General features: G+C 47.1%; 2 protein-coding genes across 6 annotated transcripts in view; one reads left to right on the top strand and one right to left on the bottom strand.

Moving 5' to 3' along the window:
• ALDH3A2 (aldehyde dehydrogenase 3 family member A2) overlaps nt 1-5,897 on the top strand; it is a 38,509-nt gene extending 32,612 nt beyond the window's left edge. For 2 of the 5 annotated variants that reach the window (XM_074263918.1, XM_074263917.1), the window contains 2 exons: nt 389-624; nt 3,976-5,897. In XM_074263918.1, the coding sequence (XP_074120019.1) occupies nt 389-624; nt 3,976-3,990 (251 nt within the window). In that variant the 3' untranslated portion in view covers nt 3,991-5,897. Of the gene's footprint in view, nt 1-388; nt 625-2,151; nt 2,276-3,371; nt 3,586-3,975 lie in introns of those variants that run through there. The other 3 variants (XM_074263916.1, XM_074263915.1, XM_074263914.1) reach the window with 3 other exon arrangements.
• Nucleotides 5,836-13,734, bottom strand: part of SLC47A2 (solute carrier family 47 member 2) — a 30,594-nt gene continuing 22,695 nt past the window's right edge. Inside the window, exons 13-17 of the mRNA XM_074263913.1 lie at nt 12,887-12,956; nt 10,910-11,042; nt 10,732-10,826; nt 8,964-9,048; nt 5,836-7,554 (exon numbers count right to left, since the gene is read on the bottom strand). Coding sequence (XP_074120014.1) covers nt 7,334-7,554; nt 8,964-9,048; nt 10,732-10,826; nt 10,910-11,042; nt 12,887-12,956 — 604 coding nt within the window. The 3' untranslated portion in view covers nt 5,836-7,333. The remainder of the gene's footprint in view (nt 7,555-8,963; nt 9,049-10,731; nt 10,827-10,909; nt 11,043-12,886; nt 12,957-13,734) is intronic.

The raw sequence follows: 13,734 nt of genomic DNA, 5'->3' as shown, positions 1-13,734 counted from the left end.
TTAAAGACTCCATTGGTAGAGTTTCTGCTGAGCCCTCAAGAAAAATCTCTCCTTTTGCTGTCATTTCTATCATAACAATGATTTCATTTGCCATTTGTTTTCAGATTTCAGATCTCTTTCTCACAGACTATCTCAATCCTGAATACAGACTTGTGAAGTAATTAGTAGAGATTTGGGTTTATCCCTATTTTAAACAAAAGAAATAGGAAGTCTTTGCACACGATTTCCCTACAAGTTGCCCCATAGTAACAATTCAGTCTTAATCTAAGCTTCTTGAAGGCCGAGGTCACTCCCTTTTCTGCATGTTGTGCTAAGGACTAGGTTTTGCCCACCGTGGATGTTCAGGCAACGCTTGCTAGCTCATGATGGTTTTTTCCTTGAATTCTAGGTAATAGTGGGATGGGTGCATACCACGGAAAACACAGCTTTGACACTTTCTCCCATCACCGATCCTGCCTAATAAAGAGTTTAAAGATGGAGGGCGCCAATAAGCTCCGATACCCACCGAATAGCCAGTCCAAGGTAGACTGGGCAAACTTCTTGCTTCTGAAACGCTTCAACAAAGGCAAGATCGGGATCTTCTTACTGGCTTTCCTGGGTATCCTCGCCGCCGTAACTATGAAAGTGAGTACTCTTTGCTTGGCAGGTGAATCTCTTATCTCTGTGTTCTTTCAGGGTGATTTTTTGGTCTGGGCCTCATGTTTTATTTTTAAAAGCATATTACACTTTAAAAAATGGGCAAAGGTTGAAATTCTGAGCTTTTTGTTCTCACGCAGGTTGAAATCTGAGTCAAACTGGGGCTTTAAGGGTAAATTGCATTAGTTAATCAAGAGACGTTTATTAATGCTGATTATCACGTGCTAGGTAATCGGTATATACCAGAGAAATGGAATAAATCCAATGGGATCTTAGGAAGACAGAAGAAGCTACATTAGGAGGCAGTCTTGACGGAATTAGGACAGTAGGAAGACAGGAAAGGACCGGGTTAGTGGGAGCTTTAACTGCCAAATGGAAACGTTTGTAGTGGAGTCTGAATGGGAAAGGAAGGGACAATGGCGCGGCCAGAGCCACACTTAGGAAAATGCATTGACAGCTGGGGAGAAGATGGACTGAGGAGACGGAAGGCAGGGAACTGTTAGCCTCCAGTGAGCATGGCGGGGGAGGAGTGGAGATGTTGGCGGAGAGCGGCTCCTGCCCAGAAGGGAGTGGCAGGAGAGGAAGTCAAGTCTGAGCCTGGAAAGCTTTTTTCAAGGAGAAGAGGAGGAAATCCTCCGTGGGACACAGGAACTGAAGACTGTGGCAGATCGGGCTAAGGATGCGAGGGACCCGGGCTTGGATGCAGGGGAGAGGGGAAGAGGAGATGGAGACTGAACAAAGAGGAAGTGGAGAAGGGACGAGGAGATGGAGACTGACCAAAGACTGGCTAGTAAGAGGGTCAGCGAGGGGTCTGCTGACCGACCCAGAGGAGCTGGCTGTGGCTGAGGGAGCCATGTCATCATCACATAGTGGGGCTGTTGAACTTGACATCAGGGGAATGGGGGGCAAGGAAAGGGGGAGAAGAGAGAGCCCTGATGAAGTCTTGAGCTGGGGGTGTTATGGGGGATGAGGGGGTCATCGGAAGTGCAGCTGGTGATGCTCCTGTCATTGCCAGAAGTAGAAAAGTGTATTTTCAGCTGGGTAGGATTAGCACAGGAATTAGTGAAAGATCATAGAATGGCTTGGAAAGTGGCTTTGGTGAAAGAGAGCATGTCACTTGATTGGATTTATGTCCTTGCTCTGTCACTCTCTCTGTTTCTCTCAGTCAGGCTTGTTTTGGATTGCATTCTGCATGGTGGGTGCCGAAGCTGATCATGCTACTTTGTGACGGCTTGGGGGGGAGGGTGTGTGGTGGGAAGCAGACCCGGTGCTGCATTAGGGATAGGTCTCAGCCCAGCAGGGCAGGAAGCAGCATGTCGGCGACCCGCTCGCCTGGTGGAGGACGAGGCCCCAGTGCTGACTCATTTAATATTCTATTTCTATTTCTCCATGTATGTGTTTTTTTTGTTTTGTTTTTCCTTTAATTCTGAAAGGGTTTTGACTTCCCTCACCCCGTCATACCTTTTTGAGAGTGAGGGATGCAAGTTGCATTTTCAATCATTTGGGTCTTCTCAGAAATACCAAGCTGTGCTGAGGAGAAAGGCCCTGTTGATTTTTCTGGTAATTCAGAGACTTCATTGGTCCAATAAACAGTGAGGAACAGCGGATTGCCAAAGGCAGCACTGTCTGTTAAAGCGAGGTAGGAATTCCTTGTTCCTTTTTACCCATGTTGGGCGGGGAGGGGCCTCCACTTAGCTCTGGACTCATTGCCTTGGGGGCTGGCCCCTTATAGTCAGATTTTCAACTTAATACAGGCTGGAGTTTTGCTTTGTTTTTTAACAACCTAGAAAATAAAAATTAGATTTGCAAAGGTAATGTAGACTATGTGCACAAGTATGCCGTTGGGTAGAGGAGGAGGACCTGCTTGCCTCCAGGGGCCAGGGGTCAAGAGGGCTCCGGGGCAGCAGCCCGGAGGGAGGCCCTGGGCCTGGCATCCAGCTGCCCGGCTGTAGGCCTCTCTGGGAGGATGTATGACATTCCTGCTTACTGTTTATTTCTCTTAAAATCCAACTTCTTGACCCCTTTTGAATTGTGTTGTAATCCTGACTGCAGTAGGGACCGATTCCTTAAAACCTGTAGTGGTGTGTTCATTTGGGAATCGCAGTTCCGAAGGCCACGGGGCGAATCTGGTGACTGTAGGAATAGTTGTCGTCCTGTCCCGGGGCCTTTCAGGCCTTTCTGAGTCCTAACCCTTCCGGACTCAGTTTCCCAGTCTCATCTTTTAACTTGTTGACCACAGGAAGTCCCGAGGAAAGGAGCAGGAAGGATTCCCACATTCTTGTTGCCCTTGAACTGGCCTGTACCCAGCGCAGCTGCACCATTCTAGTTGGCGCCTGGGTATGGCCGGCCCCTTTCCCACACAAGAGCTGCAGAGGGCTTTAGTGGCCTGGGAGCAGGTGACTGAGTGTTGATTCTGGCTGAGCGCCCGCCCCTCTTTGTGAGTCTGGGTGAGTCCTTTCTCTTTCTGGGCATCTGGATCCTTCCTTGTGCCGTGAGGGTACCCGGGATGATCCCTCCAGAGTCTCTTCCCACATTAACATCTCGTGGTTCCATCAAAATCATCCGTTGTAGAGCTTGCTAAGGACCAGTCTGGAAGCTGCTTGAGGAGATGTGCTTTCTTACAGACTTGTTCTTTCTTTGGATCTTTTATCTTTTCACTTTTTTCTTCCCATCATTCATTTTGAATAAATCATTTGGGCTCAGACATGGCTTCAATTTGATTTCCTCTTTTGCAGGGTGCATTTATGGTGGTTTCTCATTTTTCCATTATTATTTTTCTGGAGTTCATCATTTTCACCCGTTTAGGCCCATACTTTGGTGGGTTTAACTTTGACCTTCCCTTTTCAATTTTGGTGGAGTAGGTTTGGGTCTTCTGAACAAGAAATAGAAAACTTACAGAAACTAGGGAACTTTTGAAGACTAGATATTTTTGAGCTTTGGGATTGTAAAAGTGCTCTCTTTGGCCTCAGAGGAATGAATTAGATTTTGTTCGTCCCAGACACGTTTTGAATTTTAAAAACAAAAATTGCTCATTTTGAAATGTTTCAGGTGAGAAGAAAAGGGCAGTTTTTCACTTCAGTTTCAGGCAAAGGTACCGGGGTCACTTCCCCACTGGAATCTAACCCCCTGTCACTTCACAGAAAACTTTGCTTTGAGTTTCACTTAAAAAATAAAAACCAACCATTTTTAGAGACATTTTAGGCTTACTGAAAAATATTTTTAGATTCTCTTATGAAAGGTACTTTGTGGTTATTAATAAACTCTTGTTTTAACATTACAATGGTTTATTTCCTTATTCAAAACAGCATACTAACCCCCATCTCTCTTTTCTCTCTACAGCTTCAATCCTTCTAAAGATGGCTCAGGTTCAACTTGCAAGTTGTCTTTATTGGAATTCTACTCTTGTTAACTGATTATGAACAAATTGATTCCTGTTAAAAATAGCAATATAAAAGTGCAAAGATTAACTTTAAAGCAGACTGCTGTTTACTCTTCTAAAATTAACCTGCCATTCCAATCACATCTCCAAACTCTTCTAGCACCAGAGCCCGTGAGGTGAATGTTCCAGACTGAGCTTGTCCTAGGTTGAGATTGTGAAAGAATTGAGGAGAAAGGGATGCTCTAGACTCTGGTTCCCAGCTTCATTCCCCTTCAACCTCGAAGCCTCTCCCAGCCTCTTTTGGAACATAGGAGGGGGCAGGATGTGGGCAGGGCTTTTGAAAGAGTTCCTGGGTCACTGAGAGTCCTCCGTGGCCTTCTGGTATGGGCAAGGGAGCTGGTCTTCCTCAGTACAGCTCAGAGGAGAAGTAGTCTTAGATCCGTGCTTTCTGACTCCATGTGTCAGAGGAGGGGCAGAATGCCCCCATTTGCCACACTCAGGTTTTGAGGGGCTGAGAAAGGCAGCCATTAGAGGGGCGCAGTGGCGTGCAGGAAGCTTTTAGACTTGGCCATAATTAAAGAATCTAGTCACTCTCCTGTTGGTGAACACAGGTTTCCTTTATAAAGATACAGACAAGGTCTTCCCGGAGGAGAGTGGTTCACGGTTGTCTCCCGTCACGTTTTGTGTTTCACTTGGGATCAGGCTGTGCCATAGCTAACTCCAGGCCTGTGGCAGCTCAATTCACATGCCTTCCTTGAGGCTGCCAGCTCCCAGGGAGGGACCACTGCCATCAGCTGAGGGCAGCTTTTACACATCAGTCCTGTCATTTGGGAGTCCTCAGTTGAGCTGCTTTTTATGCTATTAAAAAAGCCTCCTTCCCCCCCAAAAAATAAAAAAAAAAACCCTTTCACTCAGATTCAGATCCCCAAAACTGGTATTTGTGAACAGAGGTTTGTTTGCCGCAAGGACAAACTGAGACCAATTTAGTCTCTATTTTCAAATTATGTATGCCAAAATGCAAGCGACTTGTGCTTTATAAGATATCTTAAAGCCAAATTTCCATCTTTTCAAGTGAGTTTAAAATGTAGGTTTTGCCATTTAAGTAATGTAGGGCCCCAAATCTTTTTACTGAAATGGATGCCTTAAACAGAAGGGATGTTCAAGCTAAAAAGCACCGTGTAGTGGGCCCCTGTCAGAGATGTGTTTGTGTTGCAGTGTCCCCACAGTACTTTGCACTATCGATTACCAGCCCAATCAAAATGGGGAAGAGAGTTTCAGCAGCCAGGAAGCGACATGACTCCCCAGGTATAAGGGAAGGTGTGTATGGCCAGGAGATGAAGGGGTCAACAAGAGTAGTGGGGAGAAGAAAAAGAGTCACTGCACTGATTATGCCTACCAGTGTGCCAGGGAGTCTGGGCATGCAGTGGTCCCGAGACTGCCCACGTTCCAGCTTACGCAGGTGGGATCTGGTAACTCGGGATCCCATGGTACCCGCCACTAAGGCCTTTATATGCTTAAAAAAATTTCAACTGAATGGATTGAATGTTTCTCCATCAGATGGATACGTCTTCAAATTTCAAATATTAAATCAACAGCGGTCTCAGGGAAGAAATGAAATTTCCTTTAGAGGCTTACTGAATCTATTCAGGGGTAGATGTGATCTACTGGTAAATCTTCGTGTACAAGCCATCGTTAGCTTACTTTTAACTGTGGAATTGGTTTAACTAATGGGGACTTTTAGTCAGTCACCTTACAAGGTTGGACATGGATTTTATAACTTGTTTTGACTTAGCCTATCAAAGTTATGTATCACATTTGCCTTTTTTGGTAACATTAAACAGCTGCCTTTATTATGATTAATAAAATTGAGCTGAGTTTTAAATAGTTCTCATATCTTTATTTTTCTCCCTTTAGCTGGGAACCGTGGAAGCACTGAAAATAAGATGAAACTGGCTGTAAATGACCCTAGCTGCAGGCTTGTTTATTAAACACACCTAACCCAAGTAGTTATATTTTTGGCAAAGTTGGTTGTTGTGTGGTATGACGTGGTAGTAATATTTCTGTCATGGGGAAAGGAGAATCGGTGTCTTAAAGCTCCTCAAAGACTATGGACATGAGGGAAATTATTTAATTTGTGGTAAAAAAAAGAATTTTCAGGGGCAGCTAGGGGGCGCAGTGGATAGAGCACCAGCCTGAATTCAGGAGGACCCGAGTTCAAATCTGGTCTCAGACACTTAACACGTTCTGGCTGGGTGACCCTGGGCAAGTCACTTAACCCCAGGCTCAGAAAAAAAGAAAAAATTAAAGTTATATATATATTGGACAATGTGTCCCAAAAGTCAATCTTTAATACTTAAAACTCTCCCAAGACCTTTGAGACACTCTGTATTTGCATTTTTTCTGCTCGTTTGGATGTGCTGAAGCCTGCGAGGAAATCCTGCAGCAATATTGATTTAATATTGTGCAACTTTCTATTTCCCCTCAGACACATCACACACTTCTCTGGGGTTCGGGACTTCACTCTGGGGGTGGAGGACCGAGAGAGGGAGGACTCTTACGTTCTCTACACTGCCCTAAATTTCGCTCTAGATACCACTGAAAGATAGTTGCGTCTTTCATTGTGTTCTTTGTATTCCAAGACACTGAATAAACTCGGGATATTAAGCAAGAAAATGAAGGAAACTTAAGTCAACTCTGAAATAAGACATTTGTGGCTCCAAACAACTGATAAGTCCTTGCTGTCCTTGGGAGCATGGTTGCTAAAGAAAATGGCCCAGATTGCCGAGAACTTCTAACGGACTGGATGATTAGGGTATTTCTGAATGTTACTTCTGAAGAGGACATTCCCAGCTCCGTCCCCTTTCCCCTCAAGGGGAGAGTTGTATGGAACAAGCCTCCTGGGCACCCCTGGTGCACAGAAACTGCATCCCAAAGAACAAACCCAATTGGCGGAGCACCTCCTCAGAAACGGTTTCTTTAACCTGGTGACGGGCCCGTGCTGCTGCATTCGTGCTCGGAAACTGCTTTGACAGTCCTCGGGATTTAGTTCGAGTTTGTGAAGTCTTTGAAATGAGGAATCCACGTGTGAGGAGGGGAAGCATTTCCACCTTGATGTTCTTTCTGACCATGGCAGACCTCCTTGGAAACCAGCCTCCGAGGCAGTAGTAAAGTTGGGCTGGGTTCCCAAGAAGCCTCGGTATTTAAAATGATGTTTCAGTACCTTGTGGTGTGGCCCGTTCTCCTGTAGAATGGGCCCATGGGAGCATTGTCCCAGGGCCACTCGTTCAGGATGGCCGGGTTCCGGGAGGGCACATCCTGCTAGTGCTTGGCAGTCATGATCTTGATCATGACCCCTAGAATCAGCACTGCGACCGCCCCCAGAAGAGAAAGCACCCGGCGGACAATCAGCTGCTTGAGTGACAGCACATTGCAGGTGGTAGAAAGGGTGGACGCTGCTTCCAGAGGCGGCAAGAGGTCTGCCTGGCTCTCGGTTTTGGAGTACCTCGTCAAAACAATCCCAGGGTTGCTACCTGTAGCCACTGGAGAAAGCAACAGTTCAAAGAGAGGGTCATAAGGATTAGGGCGAAATAGAAAAGGCATGGAACTTACAGTTGAAACACCTGGGGTTGAGTCCCAGCTCTTCTGTTTAGAAGCTTTATGACCTTGGGCAAGTGAACTTTTACCTCAGCCTCAATCTCCCAATCTGAAAAATGGGGAAAATAAGTACAAGCATCTGTGGCCTTATCAGTGTGTCTATTTAACTTAAAAAAAAAGAAAAAGATCCTAATTGCTTCCGTGCTTTGATGGTCAATCATTATAACAAAAAAATGAAAAAGATCCTAGTTCCTTCCGTGCTTTGATGGTCAATCATTATAACAAAAAAATGAAAAAGATCCTAGTTCCTTCCTGCTTTGATGGTCAGTCATTATAACAAAAAAATGAAAAAGATCCTAGTTCCTTCCTGCTTTGATGGTCAGTCATTATAACAAAAAAATGAAAAAGATCCTAGTTCCTTCCTGCTTTGATGGTCAGTTGTTATAACTGAAGACCATCAGACTTGACAACCAGCTCTGGGTTTTCCCTGGGCTCCAGAGCCCTCCACATTTTGTTGCCATAGTCATCAGGAGCCCAGAGCAACCTCCACATGCTCATGAACCACGGGAGGAGGACTTCCCTGGAAGGTGGGCACTTCAGGTGGCCACCAAAGAATGCTGCCTACAAGTGGGAGTTCCAGGGTTCACAGATGCGGTCCCAGAAGGACCCTCCTCATCCAGCCCACTCACTTTACAGTTGAGGAAACTGAGGCTCATCGAGGTGAATTGGCTCACCCAAGGTCACAGATGCCAGGCGTTACTGGGAGTGATTCACATCTGAACGTGGCACTGACATGGGAATCCCCCTGAAGAAGTGGGGGAGCCTCATCACTGTGAGCAGCTCCTTCCACCAGGGAGAACCCGCTCCCTGTCTGATTCCACCAGGGAGAACCCGCTCCCTGTCTGATGGCAGATAAATCCCAGGGAATTAATTACTGAGCGGACAGGTGAGACGCACCCTGCATCCCACACTTGCATCACCACTAAGCCGGGGGGAGCCCCTAAAGTTTTACATGGCACTGTGCAGACTTAGTCATTTCCTGCCCGAGTGTCGCTGTGAGGGGCTCTCCAAGCTCCCTCGGGAACTTAAGAGGTTGGACGTGTCCTTTGGGCATTAACTGGAGCCCGGCAGCTTCTCCTGTGCTCTGGAGAGCCGGCCTGTGGTTGTTAGGGTGACATGTGACACATCCAGGGGGTCTCTCCTAATCTAGCCCAAGCACTTTAACACTGGTGAGGGGTGAGGGAGACCCTAACCCTGGCAGTCAAGGCTCTCCCCTGGCCTGGCGTGCTTGGCTGGTACAAATTAAAGTCGACATTCTATTGCACTGGAGAATAAGAAACAGTGAGGGTATTACCTGAGGAAACGGCCATCCTGCCCAGCCCCTGCCTGGGGCCCGTGCTCTGGGACTCTGGCTGGTGAAGGCCGGCCCGTTTCTGAGCCTGGTAATTAAATCGCACAGAGTTAGTCAGCTAGTGTCCCCTGACTGCCCAAGAGTGTGTCTGTGCAACTGCGTAAATCTGCCATCTAGGGGAAGGGGTGAGGGGGAAGGAGAGGAAAAATTGGAACAGAAGTCTTTGCAAGGGTCAATGCTGAAAAATTACCCATGCCTATGTTCTGTCAATAAAAAGCTATAATTAAAAAAAAAAAAAAAAGAAATTCCCAGATGGAGAAACTCTTAAAAATAAATAAAATAATTCTAATTAAAAAAAAAAAAAAGAGTATGTCTGTGGCTATGTCCTCGAGTGCTTATCTTAAAAACTTATGAAGCAGGGGTCTGAGGGGGTCATCATCCCCCATCTACAGGTGAGACTAGAAAGGTGTGATGGAAGGACCCAGAAAGGAGCAGGGGCCAGGGAGGTGAGGGGGAGCACTGGGAAAGACGGCCGGGTGCAAGTTGTCTGCATTCACACACTTTGAGCAGGGTTACCCAGCGACCCTTGCAGGAGGCACACTGGACAGCAGGGCAGCGTCCGGCGCATGTGAAAGCTGAAGTTCCCTTGGGAGGCCATTTCTTTGCCTTTGGATAGAGCTCTTCCTAAACCTTGTTTAACAGGTGTCTCTCCCTGCTTGAACTTGTCAGAGAAGGCAAGTCTCAGGGCCGCTTCTTTCAGAGCTTCTGGGAATTAGCCGTCACCTGGCTCTAGACTATGAGCCCCTCTGAAATCAGGGCCTGGGTCTTGTCTCTAATTTGTGGCTCTACCAACTCATAACTGAGAGGGAGGAAGAGAAGGCTGGCGCTCAGGAGAGCTCTGTGTGACCCGGGAGGAATGGCTCAACCTTTCTAGGTCTCAGTTTTCTCATCTATAAAACCAGGTGCCCTCTGAGGCCCTTTCTTAGCTCCGGACCCTGTGAAATAGTTATTGAAATGAAGTTGCTGCTAATTAAAATTTATAGGATAAAATGAAGCCAAAAGAAACCTGGGTATTCTGCAGTTAGCTGGCCCCTGCCAGACTTCCTCATCCAGCTTCCTTCATTTAACTTAAATTTAACATAAAATTGCTGCCCTTAAGTGTCTCCTGCCGACAGATTGCTCCACTAGGGACACGGGGATTTGGGATGTTAGGTAAGAGGCAAGAGGCATTTCCTGTCCTCAAGTCCAGGGCAGAACAAGACACAAACTGGGATAACTGGCCGGAGGTGTGCAGGAGACCCGATGGAGGATGTGGGGCTTAGGAGAACTTCCTGGAGGAGGAGACAGACCTCTTCTGAGCTGGGTTTCAAAGGCTGGAGAGGAACTGCCCAGGTGCTCGGGGACCCAAGCAGTGGGATTTCATTGTATTGCAGGGGGCATGAAAGGGACCCCCTTTTGGCAAGGCTAGAATGGTGGTGGGGTGCCAGACAACATGATTCTGAAGAGGGGCAGCTAGGTGGCGCAGTAGCTAGAGCACCAGCCTTGAATTCAGGAGGACCTGAGTTCAAATCTGGTCTCAGACACTTAACACTTCCTGGCTGTGTGACCCTGGGAAGTCACTTAACCCCAGCCTCAAAAAAAAAAACAACAACCAACCATGATCCTGAAGGTCAAATAGAGGAAGTTACCTTTTTTTTTGTTTTGTTTTTTTGTTTTTCCCGTTATGTCCCTGTGCTCCCAGCGGGACTCATTCTATGAAAGCTCCCATTACCTCCTCCGCAGCCAGCTTCCAGTTAATCCTGGCGGTGTAGGTGATGAAGGTGATGGTGGCCAGGATGACGCACACCAGCATCCCCAGCCAGAGGCCTGCAAGGGAAGAGCTGGTGGGAAAGGGCCCTCGAGGCCCCCACGATCCCGCCCCCTACTCGGTGCCTCAGAACTCCTCATACCTATGACTCCAGTTTTGACCACAAACACCAGCACGGCCCCGATGGGGAGCCCGATGGCGTAGTAGGCCACGGCATTCACGGCAGCCCCAAAGATGAGCCTGCCAGTTCCTCTCAGCACGGCGCCGCAGACACACTGTGGGGAGACAAAGGGAAGGATGCTGGGATCGGCGAACTAGAAGGGCCGTCCAGTCCTCGCTTTACAGATTGGGAAACTGAGGCTCAGCGAGGTCGGGGGTTTGGATCCTCAGAGAACATCTCCCTCCTCTTACAGATGAGGACCCAAGCCCAAGATCGCCCGAGGACTGTGTAACAGCCGGGATTTGGACAGCGGCCTTGATCCTGAGTCCACTCAGCTTTCCAGTGCCCCAGGAAGGGACAGATGAAGGCTTGGAATGAGCCCAGGAAGAATGATGATGACGATGATGATGATAAGAGGCATTATAAGGCTCTTACCTACAGGCTCCTGTTTGAATCTCACCTCCTACCTGAGAAGTTCAATGCTAGAGGTTGTTTGGGACTCACTTTACAGAAGAGAAAACGGAGACTGAGACATTATTAACCTCTTTAGGGTGGGAGCTGAGCACAAGGACTCTCTGACCTCACCCCGAGCCTTCAGGCTGGGGTCACACTGCTTTGTCACCCTGGCTCCGATCAGAGCCATGATATGGGGCAGAGGGCCATGAGGCGTAAAGGGAAAGGTAGAAAAGAGCCCGCTGACCAGCTTTGGAGCCACATGACCCGAGTTGTGATTCTGGTTAGCTGGCACTGGGCAGTTAGGTAGCTTATGGATAGAATGTTAGCACTTGGAGCCAGGAAGGTCGGAGTTCAAATCCTACCTGACTCTTATCAGCTGGGCCAAGTTACTTCATGCCCCTCAGCCTCAGGTCTCTCATCTGTTAAATGAGGACATTAATAATAGCACCTTCCTCCCCGGAGGAATAAGAAAGTATGAAGTGCAAACTTTAAAGCACTGTCAGAGTCGGATGCAGCTCTCCTCAACAAGATGATTCAAACTCGTTCTAATTGTTCAGTGATGGAGAGAGCCATCTATCCTTAGAGAGAGAACCGGGGGAGCTGAGTGTGCACCACAACACAGCAGTCTCACTCGTTCTGTTGTTGTTTGTTTGCATTTTGTTCTCCTTCTCAGGTTTTTTTTTTTCTAGATCCAATTTTTCTTGTGCAGCACGATAACTGTATAAATATGTATACATATATTGTATTTAAGATACAGTTTAACATATTTAACATGTATTGGACTAATTGCCAGCTAGGGGAGGGGGTAGGGAAAGGAGGAGGTAATTTGGAACAGATTTTGCAGGGGTCAATTTTGAAAAAATTACCCGTGCATGTTTGGTAAACAAAAAAGCTATAATTAAAAAAAAAAATATATATATATATAGTCAATAAACAATACAGTGCCAATAGCAAAAAAAAACAACAACAACAACAACAACAACAAAAAACAAACAAAACACTCTCAGTGTTAGCTAATTCTATTATAATTGGGAAGATCAAATGAAATATTTGTAAAATATTTTACAAACCTAGAAGAATTTTGCCTCAGTTTCCCTATTTGTAATAATGATAGGATTAGACTAGATAAGCTCTACAATCCTTTATAATATAAGGGACTAGATAAGCTCCCTTAGAATGGGTTGATTCTTCCCTCAGTTGTAGACCAGGACCCCTGAGCAGGGGCCTGGCCCTTGTTCTGAGTTCCTGGTAGTTGCCCTCAGCCGGGGGGGCAGGGGGGGTCTTCCCTAGGCCTTAAGGTTCAGGAGTCAAGGAGAAGGGGCTCCCTTTCAGTGCACGCACTTTCTCCAGATGGCTTGGGGAAACAGCAAGAGAAAAGCAAAACCAAGGAGGGCTTTGGGTTTGGAACGCTTCCCAGAGGAGGTGTGGGGAGCAAGGGAGAGACGATGTGCCTGGGAATGGTTGGGGGGACGGAGGTGGCCGAGAACTCAGGAATATACTTACACAGAGGGACTCAAACAGGTTATAGACAATGTAGACCGGCATAACCCAGCTCACCAGGGCGTTGACTTCCCTGCAAGAGCAATGGGGAAGGGCCATTCATTCAGGGCTGGCGACTGTGCCCAGCTGCTGACCCACACCTGCCCACTGAGAAGTAGTGGTGAGAGAAAGAAAGCAAGCCAGATGGCCAAGTGAGCCGCCCCATGCACACCTGCCTCCCCTCCCCATCCCAACACACAACCTGGCCCTCCTTCTTGCCCTTGCAGCAGTCACGTTTCCATACATCTCAGGTCCGATCCTGAGGGGCAAACTTGGCCATTGTTCGGAGGGTCCCCAAGGAGATCCCATTCCCCCCTACTCTCCACACTCATAAGAACTTGAGTCGGGAGACCATCTGGAGGCTAACTCGCCTCCTTTTGTAAGGACACCCGAGACCCAGCACATGAAATGATTTTATACAAGCCCCCACAGATGGTCTGCAGCAAAGCAAGCCACCGGTCATGTGTGCACATATGTACACATTATATATATGTGTGTCGTGTGGTATATATATATATATAAAACACACGTGCATATATAGTGTATGTGTATTGGGCATATATAATATATACACATATACAGACACATACACACATATATATCCTATAGCAACTCTATAGGGAAGGAAGAAGACCTGAAAAATCTGGTCCCATGTCAGTAGGTCAAATGCACGTCCTGCCCTTAAGCTGATGAATGGTGACCAAGGGGTGTCTGGGAGAAGAAAGCTCTGTCCAATCCCATTAAAAGCTTCCTTGCCCCTTCTCCAAAAGTGGCCTTAAATCTGGCTTATTCCAGGTTACTTCCCCCCTCAG

Source organism: Sminthopsis crassicaudata, chromosome 4, assembly GCF_048593235.1.
Source record: "Sminthopsis crassicaudata isolate SCR6 chromosome 4, ASM4859323v1, whole genome shotgun sequence".
Taxonomy (NCBI): Eukaryota; Metazoa; Chordata; class Mammalia; order Dasyuromorphia; family Dasyuridae; genus Sminthopsis; species Sminthopsis crassicaudata.
This window is presented reverse-complemented; position numbering and strand designations above follow the sequence as displayed.